Source organism: Haplochromis burtoni, unplaced genomic scaffold, assembly GCF_018398535.1.
Source record: "Haplochromis burtoni strain Fernald_Lab_line unplaced genomic scaffold, NCSU_Asbu1 Contig_195, whole genome shotgun sequence".
Taxonomy (NCBI): domain Eukaryota; kingdom Metazoa; phylum Chordata; class Actinopteri; order Cichliformes; family Cichlidae; genus Haplochromis; species Haplochromis burtoni.
Genome location: NW_024582556.1, coordinates 798,334 through 818,789, shown reverse-complemented (window position 1 = coordinate 818,789; position 20,456 = coordinate 798,334). Strand labels below are relative to the sequence as shown.

General features: G+C 43.3%; 1 protein-coding gene across 16 annotated transcripts in view; it reads left to right on the top strand.

The window, feature by feature from the left end:
• The window catches only part of baz2ba (bromodomain adjacent to zinc finger domain, 2Ba), a 67,843-nt gene that overhangs the window by 29,868 nt on the left and 17,519 nt on the right, over nucleotides 1-20,456 (top strand). For 8 of the 16 annotated variants that reach the window (XM_005935265.3, XM_005935260.3, XM_014337796.2 and 5 more), the window contains exons 3-14: nucleotides 7,719-7,898; nucleotides 11,545-11,736; nucleotides 11,838-11,999; nucleotides 12,459-12,655; nucleotides 12,758-12,970; nucleotides 13,198-13,824; nucleotides 16,218-16,971; nucleotides 17,425-17,694; nucleotides 18,228-18,288; nucleotides 18,409-18,517; nucleotides 19,385-19,486; nucleotides 20,049-20,271. In XM_005935265.3, the coding sequence (XP_005935327.1) occupies nucleotides 7,721-7,898; nucleotides 11,545-11,736; nucleotides 11,838-11,999; nucleotides 12,459-12,655; nucleotides 12,758-12,970; nucleotides 13,198-13,824; nucleotides 16,218-16,971; nucleotides 17,425-17,694; nucleotides 18,228-18,288; nucleotides 18,409-18,517; nucleotides 19,385-19,486; nucleotides 20,049-20,271 (3,088 nt within the window). In that variant the 5' untranslated portion in view covers nucleotides 7,719-7,720. The remainder of the gene's footprint in view (nucleotides 1-7,718; nucleotides 7,899-11,544; nucleotides 11,737-11,837; nucleotides 12,000-12,458; nucleotides 12,656-12,757; nucleotides 12,971-13,197; nucleotides 13,825-16,217; nucleotides 16,972-17,424; nucleotides 17,695-18,227; nucleotides 18,289-18,408; nucleotides 18,518-19,384; nucleotides 19,487-20,048; nucleotides 20,272-20,456) is intronic. The other 8 variants (XM_005935268.3, XM_005935262.3, XM_042226075.1 and 5 more) reach the window with 4 other exon arrangements.

Genomic DNA, 20,456 nt, shown 5'->3' with positions numbered 1-20,456 from the left:
TTGGATAAGCTATTCCAGCCATCGCACCACTTATCCGAATTCTGTCACATTTGCACAGTGATATCAGTTATCTCTTGCAAGTAAAGTTTCAGCCGAACAGAACTCTAAATGTTTTTCTTCCCATGGAAATGGACAGGAGGGCCTCAAACAATTGCTCTAGCACGACTGGCCGCTCTCTGGCTATTCCATTGTTCTGTCACTGTCAGTTTGTTTTGCTATTTGACATGCATGTCATTTGCATTATGCATATCTGGAGTACTGCGCTCATTTTCTCTCCTCCCCCCATCTTCTTCTCTCTCTCACGCGCTCCTTTTTTGCTTGCTATTCTCTAATAACTGATGTTATTTCCTGGTAGTTAAAATTATTTCCTGCATTCATTTAAATATGTACGTTTGTCTTATTAAGATTTTGTCAGTTAAATAGTAGTCAATGTGGGTAAACCTTGTTTTATGGCATAGATTGTGTGTCATTTCACATCACTGGTGTCATACATAACATGAGCTCAACAACATGCAACAAATCAGTGAAATAGTACACTTTTAAAATACGTGCAATCTCATCTATTACATTTTGTATTCAGTTAAGCCATTACATCACATGTTATTGAGGAATGCCATCATTACAAAACAGAGAATCAAAGCTTGCACTGTTCAACTTAGTCTGAGGGAGATTACACATTGCACTATTGACACAGTGTCTGTTAAGATTAAAGAAAAATGACTGGATGTTAGATTTTACAGCCTTTGCAATTTCCTGGGTTGATTCTGATTTTCGTTCTAGAAGTTTTAATTGACAGCATTTGCAGTCGTTTTTGTGACCTTTCTGTTCATAATAATTAATATTAAAGCATTGAATGGAGGCTAGACGTCTCAGTCCAGGTGAAAATGAACTGCAATATCTCCCACTTCTATCATGTAAAGTGTCTTTAGGTTTGTAAATAAATCTGGAAAACAAAAACCCCCCCAAAAAACTAAGGGGGGTGGGTCACTGTGAGACTGTGTTCAGCTGTTTCTTGTACCTTGAAAAGTGTGGATTGAGCTGGGATCATGCTAAGTTTGAAGAAGAGATCCTCCTGCAAACCTGACCTGTTCATACAAGTACATGTAAGTGTAAAAACAGGGAACCCACCAATCGCTTCACTGACAGATTATTGGATGCAGCATTAGGATTACGAAGTAGGTCAGATAAAATTAAAGTCCATTATGTATACATACCATTTCGTTTTGTGGTAGAAACATCTTTTCAGGATGTTGACCAATCAGATCATCGGAGAATGCAATACAGTTGAGCTAATTCCACTTACTGGCCCAATAAATGGTGAATCTCTGCTTAAATACTTTGCTACTCAGCGTCGGTTTGCTGTGGCTCTTCTGTTTTGGATCAATTTTGCCGTAGATTTTTTTTCTCTGCATTCAAAACACAGGATTTAACGGCATTAACTACAATCAAAGTTAATATTTACAGCAATTATAGTATTTTTGCACTGCTCTCTTTGGAAATTTCGTGAGAAAAATTAGATATGATTATTAGATTTTGAGATGATTTGCGACTTCAGAATTGTGCAAACGTCTGCAAAGGTCTCTTTAAATACCGGAGAATTGCATCTGCTGGATTTGATATGCAGGATGTATTTTGTGAAGTGAATTGTTATTCTAGAATCTGAGCTCAATGTTTTAGGCCTCGAGGTACATTTTTTTTGCACATCATCAGTTTGGCTGTGCACTGAGTTACATACAAAGCTCTGTAGTGAAAGGTGAACTAGCACAAATGTAATTTAAAAAAGTGTTTTAAATCATAATTAACCTTAAAAGGCATTGGCTCACTACTCACTTTGCCTCTGCTGCATCTGTTGGGTGTCTGTTTGTGCATGTGCGTTGCATTTTTTTGTTATTCTGTGCTTCCAAAGTCCTCTGAAGTCATTATAGATTCTTGTAGACACATGCAGCCAGTGGCGAGCAGATCTGGTTCAGTCTACAGAAAAACAGTAATGAGCATTGAGACTGGCAGATGAGTGTGAGTGGCTAGCAGAGGGAGAAGGGCAGATTCATCAGGGATGATTGCCTGATACACACTTCTGGTTTTTTGATGTGAAGACCCTGCTAGGTTACCATGGGGAGAATAATTAGCTTTGGGTGGATGCAGATGCGAATGAGCATAAGAGATGGGAATTTTCTTATTGAGCTTACTTTATGATACTTAGAATGGTGCATAAGGGTGTGCTTGTGTGCACACAGATACACACAGATTATCCTCTTTTTTTGCAACACTTGCACATAGACACACTCACTATCATCTCTTTCTCTTCTATTTATGGCCAGGAAATGGGAGTAGTGCTATGTCTGGTTGAGCTGAGTAACACTATTCTGTCACACATAGGTTTGACATCAAACACAAGTGACAAGCCTATCCTATTCCTCTCCACCGAGTCATCACCATGTCCCAAAATCACATTATTGTCACTGGGAACCCAGCAGAGACGGATGGTGAGTAGGGGTGTTGATTCCAGCCTTTGGCATCTACACTATGCTTGAAAAGGCAAATAAAGCCATTTGGCAAGAGCTGATTTCTTGTCATTTCAAAAATATACAGAATGCGTGTGGCACGCCATTTGGTTTTATATTTTATCTAAAGCCTCTTACCACTGCATGGATGCGCGTATGTGTAGAGGTTACACCAGGGCCCGGTAAATACTAAGTCTGGAAACTCTTCTGTCACACGCCACACTCTACCATTTGTTACACACAGGACCATATCATTACCTTTTTTACCTGGCAGGCAGTAAGCAGCTCTAGCGTGGTAAGCTTCAGTGTTACATGAAAGCAGGCAGGCAGTGGTGTGGCTGTAATAAGACCTGTGGCCAGCACCACTGCCAAGGCTAGCTGAGGAAGGGTGAGAGATGGTGCCCATCCCCTACATGCCCCGCTCTGCCATCTGTCACTGGGCAGGAGTGGTGCCGAGGGAGGGGTCTGAGTCACTCTAGTTGTTGTCACCTAGACAGGCCACACTGGGGCATGCTGTCTCTTTGTACTCCCTTTCAGGCATTGGCACAATGCTCTGTGAGTTCACCATGCAGTTATGCAGTTTTTGTGCAAAACCAGTTTAATATGATTATTCAGTTATTCAGTATTCTTTACTTTTTGTACTTCATTAATTAAAAAAGAAAAAAAGTGTGTGTAATGGAGTGTCTCAGTGATAAAACACTCCAAGTAAAATGGAGCTATAACAATTAGCTGATTAATAAAGCCACACAATCAGTGCTAAACCATGATGTAACAGAGTACACACTGTCTCTTTAAATGTTCTGTGAGTTGATGTTTGACATGGGACAAAGGTTGTCACTTTTTTTTTTTTTGCCAAGATCCCTGATTATGTCATTTCCTGGCTGATGGTATGTATGCGGAGAAGGAAGGGGAGGGGTGGTGGTGGGGCTGAGCAAAGGGAGGAGAAATGGGGTCAAGCAAGCTTGTGCGTGCATTCGGTCAGCATTCATTGCCAACAAGCATGCAAAGCGCAGGCATCCACATCCATACGAACATGTCGTGCCTACAAAAACATACACCCACACGAACCTATAGGAACACACGGACAGATGGGAAGTTCAAGCAGTGAGGCTGAACAGCAGCTTCACAAGATCAGAAATAAGAGATCTTGTTGCTGATTCAGACAGTGTCAATGATCTCACTTTGGCGAACACTAGCGCAACAGAAAGTACTGCTTTGTGTGTGCTATGCCTTTTGGAGTGAGTGATTCACCACTTACTTACTGGCCGTTTTCCCCCTACCTGATAACCAACGTGTCTGGATATTAGACTTATAACAAGCATTATTAATTCTCAGAAAGACTTTGACTGGCTATGCGATAAGTCAGTATGGTTGTTTTGAGCAATAATAGGAAAAAATAACACTGTAAAACTGATGATTACTCACTCCAATCCTTTTTGTTACCAACAACCTTCATCATGACACACTTGCTATGTTGACATTTTTTCTTTCTTTTTTTTGGCTGACTGAACACAGAGGTCTGCTTTAGACACAGTTGCACATCACAATAAAAGGTAGGGAGCGAGAGATCTGGAGGGGAGAGTGAATGTTGTAGAAGCAGCGATGATATACTCTTTGTTGTCTATGGTGAGGAGAAAAAAGAAAGGGAGCTGGGAGCCGCTGTGTGTGTCTTTGAATGAGGTCAGGGCATCATGGGGAATAATGCATTTCCCTTCTCTTGCGCCAGGCGCTCCTTCCATTACGGCTGGAGAAGAGACATTGTGTCCACACTCTGATTACCACTGATCCATGCTGATGACTCTGTTGGCGGATTATCTCAGTTAGTATCAGCCATCTGTTACTGTGTGTATGCGTATGTGTGTGTTTTGTGTGTGCATTGAAGGGGTGAGGAGAAAAGGGGCAGGAGACACACATACACAGGAGGTTGAATAGTTTGAAGATGCGACACACACACACACTCACACACATACGTGCCCACAAACACTTCCATAGGCACATGCATTGGGAGTCTTTTGTTAAACCGCCGCATGTGTAACAGAGCACCGCTACATACACGCAGCACAGACACACAACACCACAAAACAAATGCATGATGTAAGGCCGCGATACCGAGCAGCACGGGCCACCAAATGCACTCACACTATCTCTCCTTTATGCTATTCCGCCCTCCTTTCAGATCACACTGACGTGTGAAGGCTCCTATATGAAGGCCAAGTGCAATCATAAAACTGCAGAGCTGTTTATAGCTACACTATCTCCTGAAGGGCCGCTGCGTCTAACCACTATTAGCCGCATGCGTTGACAGCTGGGTGCTGTGTTGTATTTGTGGACGTGACTGCGAATCCGGTGCTGGAACACATCTTATAAATCATAGTTCAGCTATTAGCATAAATTCTCCCTCTCCTTGCATCTGCGAGACCTGCTGTTTCTGGTTGCGGCGTTCTCTGTTGATTGGTTGGTGTTGTTCAAGTCAAATTGATTTAGCCGTTCACGGAGATTATAACGCTTGCCTTATACCGCCACTGTGGTGTGCCGTTAATTACCTATAAAATCAAGCTAATTCTGATGCTAAATCCATTTTAATTTCTCATAATTAAGTCAGGATTGGATCCTTAAATACCTTGGCGCTCCATTATTGTTGCAATCATTGTTGTTGCTGTGCATTTGGTGGTACATTGCTGAGCCCAATCTTATTATTGTTATTAGATTTAATTGCTCTAAGTGATCAGTTTGTAGTTGTCAGAGGAAGATGGACTCGCCCCTCAGTCGTTTCTTTCCCCCCGCTGTCCTTTCTCTCTCTCTCGTTCCGTCTCTCATCCCAGGAAGAGGCCCTTTGAGAGATTGTGAGAGATGAGAGAAGATGAGGGGGAGGGTAGCTCTGCTTTACACCTCTGCAAAGAAGGGATTGCTTTTTTGTTGTTTGTTAGGGGGGGAAATCAATTCTGTTCACATCATCACGTTTTGACAAGGCGAGGCATTAAGTGCAGATATTGAGAAACGACAGAAATGGTTTACAGGCTGTCCTTCATCTTCTCCACTCTTTCCCTTTCTTCTGCCTTTCCCACCTCCCCCCATACCCCCTCTACACCCCACAACAAAATCAGAGTATATTGTCTTGCTTATTCCTTTTTCCTTCTCAATCTCTCAAACTCTCTTTCCCTCCCTCTGTCTATGTTTCTCCCTTACTGTGAAAAGGTAGGGAAATGATCCGCTTCACTTACCAGCTGACACCACGTAAGCCTGATCGTCCTCCGAGACACAAGCCTTTTGTTTTCATGTGCATTATGATAATTATGAAGGGCCACAGCTCCTCTCCATTTTCACAACACTTTTGATGATACTTGCTTTTTTTTTTTTTTTTTTGGCCAGACGCAAATACAGAAAAGTCACTTTTTCTTTAAATCTTGTGAAAGAATCCTTTTTCCATTTTTTTTCTTTACACCCTGACCTGACATTTAAAAGGTGACAGCCAGAGTGAAGGAGCATAGAGTGTGACAGCCATTCATGCAACAAAGTGTGGCACAGAGGTAACAGTTTCTTTTGGTGCGGGTGGGGTGGGTTTGAAATTAGGATAAACTCCCCATCTTCACTCAGCTGGAAATGTATTCTTGTAACTAACATGTAACATTCATTCACTGCCCGTTTAGGTTGATAATTTGTCTCTTTAACCCACATCCTGTCACCTCGCGTGAGATACAATTCGAAGGACCTTTGACCTTGCTCTTATTTGCACAGCCAACCTCTTTTTCACTGCAGCAGTGGCGGGGATGGCTGCCCAAGTCCGATGGCACACCAGCCTCCTCCCCGTGGACTGCAGCAGGTTTTCTTGTCATCCGCGTCTCTCTCTCTCTCTCTCTCTCTTGTCAGTGTTGCTCCTGGCGAAAGGCTGATACTTGATATTCAGAGGATAGCAGCTTTTGTCTCAGAGATTTAATCAGTGGCTCTGCTCCCACTGCAGAGGAGAGAGGGAGGGAGGGAGGGTGGCGGAGGGGTGGCAGGAGCGAGAGAGAAGGCGAAAGAGAGAGGGAAAGAGAGATGGAGGCAGAGACTGTTTATGTGTAATGACACAATAACAAAGCCTGCCTGTAAAACACAATCTGCAAACTGTGCTTTTGAAGGGGATTTTCAGTCCTGGATTAGTGTCAGGCAGAGGGATATGGAAAAAGAGAAGAGAGAAAAAGAGTCAGGTTGATGTGATAGACAGGGGAGGTGATTTTTGTGTATGTGTGTGTCTGTCTGCAGTGGGGGCTGTAATGTGTGAACGTGTGTGTGTGTGTGTGTCAATGTGTGTGTTTTATATTTGTTTGCCTCCACAAGTCAGCGGTTGTGTGGGCATAGCCACATTGTGTTCTCAGTTGTAAGCAAAAGGGGATTAGAGCTGAATAATGTAAGTAAAATATTTGGCTGCAGAATGGCCAAATGTTTCTTGTGAGGGTTTGTGTTGTTGGTTGGTTGATAATGGCTGGCATGGTAACTCTGTGAAACCGATAATGGAAAAAAGCTACCGTGTTGGTTAATGCACCAATCATCTAAAAGCCTATCCATTTAGTTCTGGTTCCAAGTGAAAGGAGGCAGAGAGTAATGCTGTCTTTAAAGGCCTCAAAGAGCTCTTTTAATTTGAATGACTTTTTAAAAAAATTTTTATCAGGGATGTGTAAAGGGATCCTGTTTGTAAAACGCAGGTACAGACATGTGTGAGTTTGCACACGCTTCTGAGTCCCCGCGAGTGACAGGAAAAGTGACAAACATGTTATTCGTCTATGTTGTGTTTGACATTTTGCCTAACCTTTGTCATTTCAACTGTCCCACTTCAAACTCACCAGAGCAAGTTTCTTGTAAAAAGTGGCCGTCCCGCTGTGGAACAGATTCTCAGCAGGGGCATGGTCCTGCATCAAAATGTGAAACCTGCTTTGTTGTCCCTTATCAGAGTCCTTAAACATGTCATCCTCCGTCCTACCCCATATTGAATCAATAGAGGCTGGGAGCCAGTGAGCATGGCTAAATGGAAATATTGTTCAGGGGAAGTGAGATGTGAAAGGAAAAGTGTCAGGAGGTGTGTGTGTGTGTGTGGTTGCTTGTGCATGGACGTGCTCGAATGTGTGTGTTGGAGGGGGGCACAGTATGCAGTTGTGTGTACGCATTTAAGTGTGTGTTTGTCAGTGTACGGGTGGGTGTTCTTTCCTATTGTAACCCTGCTGATTGGATTGTGTTTGACAGATATGGAGTCTGGAGAGCGGCTGGTCTCCCCTGCGCCCACCCTGTCTGCTGCTCGCACCTCCTCCCCTGCGGCCTCTTCCTCATCCTCTTCTTCTTCCTCTTCGTCATCACCTGCTCCGCACTCTAAGAGCAGCCTGGCCCCGAGCCCCTCAGCACTGGGATCCACCCTCAGTGCCTCTGGTAAGAAACAGTTGTGTCAATCTTCTGTCTCTGAAACCGTGCGTACAGAGGAGGAAAAATACCAACACACGGTGCAAACAGTTTTCACATAACCATAACAAGATGCCCCGAAATATGGCCGCCTTCATGTCTCGATAGCATTCAGAATCTTCCTCATTTCTTTACCATGAAAAATGAGTTTTTTCCAGTGTTAATTACACAGTTATTTTGCAGCCGGTGTGAATACACCTCTCTTCCAGTTACATGGATTTCTCTTTTTTTTTTCCTGACAGCTTGGGTTGCAATTGAAAAGCTGCTGCATTAATGAATCCCAAACAATTAGGGGGCTCTTTTGTGTGAGAAACACACACATGCTTCGCCATGTCTCCTGACAACCTTCAGCTCTCTGGCTCCAGCTGCCTCGGAGTCAGGCTCAGCACGCCACTGTGCATGGATGCATGTGTGTATGTGTGTGTCTGTGTGTGAGAAAGAGAGAGAGAAAGAGCCTCTGCCTGCATGATTTAACATTTGTTAGCCACTCAGTGTCTAGTCATCCCTGTCCAGCATCCAGCCGCCTTTCTATGTATTGGTCAAAGCCATTAGGCAAAGAGGAGTGTGTATATATGGTGTGAGTGTGTGTATCTGTTGTATCTCAGTGTGTTTTTCAAATATCCCTTGTGTGAGAGTGAATCATTTGCTCATACTTTCGTTTTCCTCATCTCTTAATGTCTTGCTGTTTTTGCTGTTTTTTTCGTAGGCCTGTTATGTACACACACACACACACAAACACACGCACAAACAAAACCACCATCGCACTGAGTAGGGAATAGGATATCTAGCTTTCTCCATGATTGTCGTGTTTTCTCTCTGTTACGAGAAAAGGAAGAAGTAGAGAGGATAGAAAATGAAGCCTGTTGTTTTGTCCTCCATATCCTCAATGTTGCCCCAAAGAAGAAGCCATTAGGAGTGTCTCCTTCTTATGCATTATAAATCCCTCTTATCCCTGTGTGCCATTACGCGTGCTCAGATTTTCTAGATAAGCGATTTTGGACTGAGCATCAAATGAAATGCTGAGAGGCAGACTGTTAGCTCTGAACTTTTGCTGTGCTTTGTGGGAAATCAAGCAAGCAGTTCGTCTTCATTTCACACACAGCGCCTTGTTCAGTGTGTGCGCGCTTTAGCTCAAACTTGTAGTGGAGTAAAGCAACTTGAATCACAATTAAAAGCAAAAACATTCTCATGCAGAACAGCAAGAACATGTCAAGTGTATATTGTGAGCAGATACCATCGGTATAAATATATGTTAATACCGATATAGAATCATCACAGACTGTGCGGGCATCGATTCATCGTCCTTTGCCTGTGTGCCAAAAACACTTAAGAAAAAGAATCTTAGGAACGCATGAAAAAGTTAAAGAAAAAAAAAAGAAATACATGGACTCCTGTTTATGTGTGTGTGCATGTGTCATTGATGAGGATATCACTTGGAGAATAAAAGCTGATCTGCGCTTGTAGCACTCTCTCCTTCTGGGATCAACTCACGGATGCAATTAACTTAAATCTGTCTGTGGAAATTTGATTGACTGCAACAAACAACAAATTAATCCCCCTTCGGCAGCATCCAAACATGAAAAAAGCAGGCGGTGCAGTTTGTCAGAGTGGAGGAAGGATTGAAACAGAATGAGAAAGAGGGCGAGGGAGGGGGGGGGGGTGAGGAAGAGCGAGTAGGTAATCCAAGGTATGTCTTTCCCGTGCCTCTTTCTCGATTCAAATTTTTAGATTTAATTATTCGCCTTCTGGAAGCCCGCATTAATATTGAAAAGGCATTTGCAGATGTCACTTTGTGTTGCCTAGAAAAGAAGGGGGTGTGCGGGGGGGAGGGGGGGAAGAGAGGTGGGCACCCCAGGCATAAGCGAATGCTGTGGCTGGCCTTTCTGGGGGTTGCATTGCAGTCGTTTATCTTCGTATCCACTAGCTGACACTGGCAAGGCGGGCTCTACATATTCAGCATATTCTAATGCCATTCAAAAGGCAGATTTTGCTGTCTTGTGGCAGAGAAGGGCCTTGGCACCAACACAAAGGGCTATACTCTCATCCTGCCAGCTCTCCTGGTATGGCCACATACGCGCAAACAATTTGATTCACACTCATTTCATAGTCTTCTCCAGTGTTTTGTTTTGCTTTTTTTGTGCTATAAAGCAAATGTAACTGGCCATACTAATAGACCATGTACTGCATTAGCTCTGAAAACACTCCTCTTCCGTGTCACTCTGCTTTACATTTCTGTGTGCATGTGTATAGTAGTTTGACATTTTCATCCGCACTGTGCACAACACTTTCCTTTTCTTCAGTCATCACTTTTTCTTCCTTTTTTTCTTTCTTTCTTTTTTTTTGCATGTGTATTACCTGGCTTATGCAGAGGCATCAAGCAGACTTGCTCTCCTTTTCTGGAATAGAAATTGAATTTGCATGAAATATGCTCACACCAAATTGCATCTGACTCTGGGAGGAGGTAATACGTGGCAGTCGCCCCTGCCAGAAATGATTGTGCTCAGGAAAACGCTAGACGATGATGATGTTGATGAAGTATTCTTCTCTGCTGAAATTGAATGCCAAAAGGATAGAAGGAGGTTAGCTTTTACACCGTATGCATGCTCCTCTTTCTCTCACCAGGACTATCCAGTCTTTGTTACCGTGTGACATATTCTGACAGTCATTTTAAACCAAAAAAAAAAAATTGCTATAAACAAGTGGCTCTATGCCAGAATAGGATTATGACAGCATGGTCTGTAATCTAAATGTGCATGTTTCATGGTATATGCGTGAGAGTCACATTGAAGTGCTGGTGTGTCAGGCTCAGAAACAGTACGGCTGCCGTTTAAATTTAGGTGCAACGAGCACTTTGTGAAAGCAAAACTTGAAGTTAATTCTTCCAAACACTCAGAAGGCAGTTGTTCTGTATTTAATTCCTCTATAGTCAGGTGGATAAGAAGCGACATCTTCAAAAGCTGTTTAAATCTAGTTTTTACACTCTGTCGATTCCTACATCAAGAGCTCAGAGATGTAATTGAGAATAGTCTTCTCAGTCTGTGCAAATAAACATACACAGAGCTAACAGTAGGGCAGTAAGGTGTAATAAATAACTGTCAAACCAGCTGTGCAGTAATGTCAAAATTGAACTTTACGTAACACAAAGTATTAAATATGTACAAGTAGAAAAATTTTGTCCTAAGCATTTTTGTCACTTCAAAGCAAAATTTATTCTTCTGCGTGGAATTCATCTTTTAATCCTGTCGTATAGGAGTTGTTTGTCACTATCTCAAACTGAAACAACTGCTTTAAAAAGCTGTTTAATACTATCAGCTATCAGGAACAGAATAATACCCGTAACGAATTAGCAACTTGTCCTCTTAACAGCTGTTTACTTACTTTGTTTTATTTTAACATCTGAAGATCTGGCGGAAGTGCATCATTTCTCCTTTTACAGGACAGTTTCTGGTAAAGGGAACATGTCAATCTTTAACTTAAAATTAGATCAAATGGTGAAAACATTTCTGCACCTGTTGCTTTGTTTCACTGTGCCACTGAGCTCTTATCCACACCCTTTTAGTGTGGAGTGTACTTTAAAACATTTGGGCATGTCCTTCTTGGTTCGGATCTATCTTAGGCCGTCTGTTTGGAGCAGCAGGAGAGCAGCCCTTCATTGGCTCCACATTGTCAAGTGCCTTCCCTCTGGTCAACCACCCAGCATTTGGAGCCCTCTACACTGCCGGAGCAGGCAGGCCGGAGTTTGGAGGCCTGGGCTCTCTAGGCATGTCAGCTGCTCTGGCTGCCCATCCCCAACTAGGAGCCCTCTCTGGTAAGAGGATGACATTTGAATTGTGGGTAGCAGTTGGTTAAGGGGACTATACCTTTAATCTTCTCCTCTCGTCTCCTCTCCTCTACTTTCTGACCCGACAGAGTGGTGGCGAGCTGCCGAAGCCCATGGACGGGGAGCTGCTGCCTTTCTCCCCTCTTTCATCGGCTTTCCCCCATTCTTCGCCCCTCACATTCAGTCCAATCACAGCGCCAGTCCTGTTCCGATCAGGATGCCCGGCAAGAATAGCCATGCTGCACCTAAAGGTACAGCGCTGTCCTGGGAGCTTATTTTCATTGCTCAGTCTTCCCCCTAACCCTCCCATAATCACTATCTGTGCATCTTCCTCCACAACCTAAATCCACTTTGCCCTATGATGAGATTTCTCTTTTTCGAGCCAGATTTAATGACTTTCAGTCCTCACTTAGTGATTCTGTTAACCTCTATCTCCCCGCTCTTTCCCTCATGTTCGCTCTCGTAATCTCTGTTTCTGGCACTCTTTTAATTTCACAGTATCTTTTAATTTATCTTTTATTATGTAAACCACTCGTGTTGGGCTTGTGCCTCGCACAGCTCGCATGTTAGATGAGATACATGTATAAATCAATATTTTTATTAGCCTTATTTCAATCTGCTGTTAGTTCCACATATTCCATTATCACTTGTTGGAAAGTTCTTAGGAGAGATGAAGCTGATTAGTAATACAGCAGAATTTGTGTTTCTAGGGGTGAATGGTGCAGTGAATGGAAGCGGGGCCTGCCCTCCTGTCACACAATCAGGGAGCTTTTCTGCGAGTCCGGCTCCTGTTCAGGCACCAACCAAGCCAACCAAAAATTCAGATCCTGCTAATAGCCAGCGTCGCAGCCCTCAGAACAATCCCACAGAGATGGTGGAAAAGACGACTCAGAAACCTAAAGAGAAGGTCAGTGCTGAGATCAAAATTACTCCTTAATTTGAAATAAGCCAGTTTGTGTTGCATAGTGAAGCTGATTTTTACAATGTTTTGTTTTTTTTCTCAATTCAGAAACCAAGGAAGAAGACAGCTGACACTTCTGTGGTGAGCAATAGTGAATCAGGCACATCATCAGACAGCTCAAGTGATGGGTCCCTCAGCAGTGATCTGGAAGACCTAGCAGAGGATGATGAAGACGATGATGACGATGACGAGGATGACGAAGAGGAGGACAAACACAGCGAACTGTCTGACACAGAGAAGCGGACAAAGAAGAAAACAAAGGTAAAGAGGAAAAGTTAAAACGAGTAAAAACATTAGGAAAGTGAAGGTGAAAAGAAGGAGGCCACTGCGCCCTCAGCTGCTCCACATGGTGCACTTGACTGCACTTGGTGCGCAGTGCTTTCATTCACTAAAATAGTGCCCACAATGTTGAATGAATTAAAATAAATTATCACATACCACAGAGAAAGCCTTTGTTCAAACAGTTCTTTATTTCATGCCCGCACCAGGTTTTGATACCCAGCACTGGAACTGCAAAGAATGACAGACCACTCTCTGGGGATGCCAACAGAAAGAAAGGCACCCAGGCCCAAAAGGTCCCCTCCAATCCCCCGACCCTTGTGCCCTTACCCTGCTCTGTCTCTCCTCCCGCCTTGTCCCAAACCTCACCGCTGGCTCTTCACAGCTCCAGGTCCCGGACAGAGGGACCACAGCAACACTTTAGTGTGATCCAGTCCACTGGCCTGGCTGCCAACTCAAAGCCCCTGGCACTCCTCACTCAACCCCGCAGGGAGTCGTCACCGTCTTCCTCCCCCATAGCTCTCACCACATCTCCAAAGGCACCGTCCAGCACCGCTTCGCCCAAACCTCCCAAGCTGCTGCCCTCCAACTCCCCTCCGCACCTTCCCCTCTCCCTCTGCTCCTCCCCTAAGCCTCTCTCAGTTCCCTCTCCACCCCGCTCGACTCTCCCGATGCCTACCTCCCCAAAACCTTTTGGTTTGACCTCATCTTTAACAAGCTCCCAGAAGTCCTCACTGAAGCCACCAAAGCACTCTGTCTCTGGCACCGCCAAATCCAACAAAAGGAAACTTTTGGAAGCTTCACTAGCGCAGATCAATGAGTTCAGGCTGCGACAGGTAAGCCTGCCTGATAACATCAGTTAAATAATGTCATTTACGCACACAGTATCCTGTGAGAAAAATATTGCTTCACACTCCGCTTTACTGATCAAAGTTACTAATAACAAATTGACAATAATGACATTATTCAGTGGAGCTGAGTACGCAGTCAGATCTGCAGTTCTGTTTATCTCTTTTCCCTCATCATTACCATACCATAACCAGCCTCTCTCTCTCTTTTTAAAAAAAAAATCTGGTGGCTGTTTTCAAATTTTTTTTAAGACAGAATCCAAACAGCTTCCAGACGGCTACAGATCTGTTAGTGTAGCTGCGCAGTCAATTAAAAAGAAAATCATAACTGTTACAGTTTCTCTTACATACCAGTCTGGGATTTTATATCAAAGGGAAACAAGTGCCAAACAGCCTCATCAAAATTAACATGGCCTGGAGCTGAATCTCACAGCTGCAAATGGACATCAGTCAGCATCTTTGTTTTGTATAGTAGATGCATTACTTTTTTCTTTTTCTCTTTTTACTTTTGCACTGGGATTGTCATAGAACAACAACTAAACATCTAAGCTATCTGGATACAAATGTGACAAATTAAAGGAAAACAAAAAAACGGGGATTGATTCTGTGCAGTAAGGGAATCTGTTCAGCCTCTTATGGTATGAAGGTTTTTTGCTGGCACTGTGGTCCACTTGTCCTTCTAGAGGGCACGTCAAGGTCACTGTGAGTCAATACAAAGTTGCTCTGAGTGGTTATCTTTATCCTATCATTAAAACAAATTGAATAGGATGGCAATTCTCACTCGATGGGACAGAAGGCATCACCGAATGGTTTGAAGAGTATGAAAATGATGTGAAATTATATGCTGTGATCTTGACAGTCACTAGATCTCAATCGAAATGAATAACTCTAAGGATTTTGGGGCTGACATGTGCAAAACACCAAATAGTGGAATATCTTTTGGAATATATGTGAGTTTCTTTTAAGTAGACCCTAGCACAAAGTGTTTGCTTTATGGTAGCTTTATGCTAGTTTTTCCAATTATTTCGTGTTATTACCCAGAAGTTTCTTTTTTATCTTTTGTGCGAATGTCACGAGTTTCTCTTATGATGTGGCGAGAGGAAAAAATGCTTGCATCAAACTTTATTGTCATCGCTGCTACTGTGAATCATGATATTTGTACAAAGGGGTAATTGCCAGTTATACTGACCATCAGAAGTATTCAAAACATTTTTTATGCAGGAGTTTTACTGTTATTTTACAGTGTTATAGTAAAAGCACAGGAGACCTTTCAGTTTAATTTAGCACGTATGTTGATAAAGATTTCCTTCCAGCTTTCATAGTGTGTTGGTTTATTTGATGATCACTTCTGCAGCCAGTAGTTTGCAGTGGATGCTGGCCAAGCATGCTTTATTAAGTTAAAATCTCCTCTTTTATGAACATTGACTTTTTAAAATTTTAAACTTTAAAATTTTTAAATCAGATTTTTCAGAATTTTCTGACTAATTTGCATTGGGTACGTTTAGCATACTCCTGTAGAGATGACACAGATAATGCCTTTAGTCTTGTTACTTTCGTGAGGCAACCATTGCTTGTGCACGGATTCCACTGTATTATTTATGGGTTTCCCGATTTCAGATGAAATGCTGTAAAAATTGACATTTGTATTTGCTTTTCACTTCACAAATTCGATTTCTCCAGATGAAATATGAACGACAGCACCGTGATCAATAAGCTAAACTTATTGGGATCAGCGTATTCATTTCCCTTTTTGTTTTTACCAGTATAGAGAAGTTTACAGCAAGCCGAATTCCCCCTGTGGTTTTCAGCACTGTTACTGTATTTCATGGTCTGTGAAATTGATTTGTTTCACTTCATATCACATCCAGTTGAAAGTGCAACATTAAAGTCTAACCTGCCTTTGCTTAACCACCGATTGAGCCAAGCTGGTCCTCGCTGTGAAAAAAATAAAAAAAACAAATAAAAAAAACAAGCCAAAACAAAAGGCAAACATGTCTAGCTGTATGGTGATAATGATGATGGAGCTTTTCAAATGTGCAGACAAGTAATTACAATTTTAGAGAGATACACAGTGTCTCTTTTCTGTAAACTTGGCCGAGAACAATGCCTTTGGTTATTGCATTTATGTTCTTTTTGTTTCCCTAAAAGAAGCTTAGACACAGTTAACTGTACCAGTGTTCAGCATTGTAGTTTTGTCACCTGCTCAAACAATCAGCAGTGATGTGAACTGACAGCTAAAGCAACTCTACTTTGTCCCATTTCTTTTCTGTTTTTTTCCCTAACCTTTCTTTGTTGTTCCCATTCTGTTTCCCTCTCTGTCCCTCCCTCTGACTCCATACCTCTCCTTGTTCTCTGCCTCTCTCCTCCTCCTCTGTTCCCAGACTCTCATGTCCCAAGGGCAGACGTTCCCAGCTGAGCTAAAGAAGCAGCAGCAGGGGCCAAACAAATCTCCCAAGAGGACATCTCTGTCTTCATCGCCATTGCCACTCGTCCCGCCTCCTCCACCCCAGAACAATCACTCCAACCTCTTCCTCTCAAGTGCCCTGCTGGGGCTCCCTGAACCCCATCACCCAAATGGAGTCATCCAAAGCACCACTCAGGACGCACCTTTGGCCCTCATCTCCAAACCTCGCAAAGACTCTGCCTCTCAAAGCAAGTCCCCTCAGCGTGACACTGATGCTGGGTCGATGCCTGTCAATCTGAGCACAGGGGCAAACAGGACCCAGGCAGCCGGCCAGGCTGGGCCTCCGTCACAGCCCTCCACTACCTCACCCCATGCTACAACAGGCCATGGATCCAGAAAGAACAAGACCGCCAAGGGGAAGGGACAGACACCAGGGCTAGGACAGGGACAGGGACAAGCAGACCCTTTAGCTGCCTGGAAGGGCTTCTCTCAGAACCATCTGGTGCAGTCTCTAGTAGATCTGTTTCGAGGAGGAGAGTCCGGGATTGGGATTCCTGGAGTTAGTATCCCTGGAGTTGGAATTCCTGGAGTGGGGATCCCTGGGACATGTAACCCCACAGCTGGGCTCCCAGCCAACAAGGAATCTGATGACTCAGGAGATGATGATGATGAGGAGGATGATGATCTTGAGGAGGAAGAGGATGAAGAGGACTCAGATGATAGTCTGTCAGGTTGGTACCTTCTACGGCAGTGAATGTAACGTTCACAATTAAAAAAAGGAGCTAAAAATAAAAATCAGGGCTGACAGCTAACCACTATATTAATTACGGATTACTCTTCTAATTATTTAGATTAGTCAGTCAGTTTAATACCAGTGCTGGAGAAGAAACCCAGGTCAAGCTGAAGTTACTATCATATAGGACAAAGAAAAGTGTTAAAATCTCACAGCTCAGAAGCTGTGATTCTTAAATAGTGTGCATTTTTGCTTGAACAAAAAAAATAACTTGTTTAATTTGTTTTGGCAGATGAACTAATCAAATAATTGGTTATGTCTGTGCAGTTAAGAAAATAAAAAAACCCCAGTCATTAAAAAAAGATATTAAATGCTAATCCACTTTGGTGAATTGATGCCTCTCTGTTTTTTAACTCCTCACCTCTCTTTGCACACTTGTGTCCAATTTCAGAGTCTGACACCAACTCGGACAGTGACATCTCTGGGAAGAAGGTGAAGGAGTTAAAGCTGCTGCCATCTGGATCGTCTAAGAAGGAGATGACTCCCCACAGGCTAACCAAAGGCCCAGAACTACTGAACACCTCAACGAATCACACCGCCACCAGCTGCTCACCACTCAACCTCCAGGTCATCAAGACTCCCACCATTGCCACCAGCTCCAGTGCCTTGGCCTATCACAGCTCTCCAGGCTCTTCCTCCTGCAGCCTAGCCTCTCCGTTAGGTAATGTATTCAAAATGCTGCATTGGGAAAAGTAATAATGCAAGAGGTGAAGGATGAGTTTTAGTAGGCTCTCTCTTGCTGGATCTTTTCAGTCTCACAAACAACACTGTAGTATGCTGCTGGAGTAAATTATTTTTCCCAGAGGGAGTATATTCCCATCAGCCTCATATGAAGTGATTGTTACATTTAGGAAGGCAGGAAGAAAGCAGTTGGTTGTCTTAGCTTACCCAGAGCTCTGAGGTCCTCCAGGGCCATGCTCGAGAGCCTCGACAACTTGTTTGGCACAGCAACAAGGTTGATTTCTGCCTCTTTCAATGCAAAGAGATTACCGAGATCAGAGGAAATAGGATATAAGTGCAGCTTGCCAGAAATATCTCAAGCAGACATTTCCAGTCATCTACTCTAAGTGACATTTTCTCTTATGTGTGTTTTGTGCTCACACTTATGAATGTGTGTAAATATATATACCATAGACATGGTGTTAGTAAATTTCTTAAGTTAAGGAAATCTGAACTTAAACCATCTCTCCACAGGTTTAGGAAAGCGGAAGAGGGTGATGGATGAGAAGGAGTTGATGATACCTCTGGAGTTAGGGTACGTATAAGTGACGGATTTCAACAAACACACTCGGGTTACATTTTGCTTCAGCCACAGATGTACTCATTTTTTTGTTTTTGTTAACATAGTGTTATTTATTCCGTCTCCCAAACCTAGGTGGCGGAGGGAAACTAGAATCAAATCGGTGGCTGGACGGCCGCAGGGCGAGGTGGCCTACTATGCCCCTTGTGGCAAGAAACTGAGGCAGTACCCAGATGTGATGAAGGTACCTGGGCCTCATGGCCTCACAGCACGCTTTGAATCCGTGATACAGATTCTTTTGGGCAAAAAGATGTGCGGTTTTGTTTGTAACAGCGACTACTGCGGGATGGTTTATGATTTATCACGGAAGGATTTTTTCCCCCCTCTAATAACAGCAAAACCGCTCATCCACATTGCTCAAAGAAATGCTTATGTATCAGGATTTGTTCTATATTATCTATGCTACTGCTCCAGCTGTCCCTCCAAACCCCCACCCCATGCCTCCACCCTCCCTGCTTTCTGTGACCATAATAGTGACAGATGATATTCTTAGATTCACTTCTTGTGCCACTTTTTTCACCTCTCCTTCTCCCTCCCCGCCGAATGATTAATGGTTAGTGTTGGGATGCACGACTTTGGCCCCATTTGTACAATTTAATATGACCTGCGGCCTTCTTTGTTTGTTTCATCAAAAGCACAAACACACAGATTGTCTGAACTGCCTTTTGAGTGTTGTCGTGCAAACACACGCGCATACACACACAAAAAAAAGAAAAAAAACTCCATGCAGTAACATCCACTCGCTGCTAGTCAGGCAGGCAGTAGGCAGTAAAAGCCTGGCGATGCCACAGATAAATAAGAAAGGGCCTGAATTGTGCACCCCAAGGTCAGAACCATTTTTCCCTCCTGAGAGCTGTTGCTCTTTTTTTTTTTTTTTTTTTTTTTTTTGTCCCCTGGCTTTTATAAAGATTAGCAGCACTGCACCGATGCACTGTAACCGTAGACTCCCTTCCATCTAGTGCCTCCCAGTTGCTTTTCAATGTCGCTAATTTTCACATTTTTCCTTTTTTTTCTGCCTAAACCAACGCCATTATTATTTTCTCTTCTGTAGTATCTATCCAGAAATGGAATAAGTGGCATCACGCGTGATAATTTTAGCTTCAGTGCAAAGATAAGGGTTGGTGACTTCTATGAAGCCAGAGAAGGACCCCAGGTGACTGCCTTTCATCTCTCTCTCTCTCTTTCCCTGATCCCTCTTCATCTTTTCATCTAGCGGCAGGCAAAGCTTCATGCAGCAGTCACTGTCAGGGCATGAGTAGGAATCAGCCAAAGCCCTCAGTAGTCCTAGTTCATAGACCTCGCACTGTGCATGGAGAAATGTAATAATCAGCTGACATTACTTCCACAGGTGACCACTGATATACTCCATGTAATGTCAGTGTGTGACACAAAGAGATAAACTAGGAAATGGACGTGTGTTTCTAATTGGAAGCAGAATAGAGGAAGTGCTAATATAGAAATACAGCAGTGCTGAGGGGCAAGAGAAACAGAATTCTTATTTAATCTGCTATTTAGCCTGTGTTTTATTGTGAATCACTTAAAATGTAATGATATATCATTTTCAGTCTCTGCTGAATGCAGAGCCTAGCAACTAATGATTTAATTGTCCTTTAGTCACATGAACTGATTCATGCTGGCAAGTCATTCACTGTTGCATCTCTCCACATCCCTCCCAATCTCTCATTCTCTACTTTATTTTCTGTCCCTTTTTCTAGGGTTTACAGTGGAGCCTGTTGAAGGAGGAGGAGGTCATACCTCGTATTTTGGCAATGGAAGGCCGAAGGGGTCGTCCCCCAAATTCGGAGCGCCAGTTAGCAGGCGAAGGTGCCAAAGGTAACCGACGAAGGAAGGGACGACCCCCTAATGTAGGCGATCCACTGGCGCCTGAGGGCCCTAGTCCCAGTCAGGTCAAACTTCTGCGCAAACTAGAGGCTCAAGGTTAGCAGAGGAAATGAGCCCTGAAATATGTTTGTCATAAGTGTGTGTGCCATTCATCAACCAGCTATTATTCGGGTAGCTAACGACAGCGGAGGGGTCACAGTTTCAATTTTTTTTTTTTTTTAGCACAAGGACAAGTTTTTTCTGTCTTCTGTTTTTTTGTCAGGCTTTTTTGTTTGAGCCAC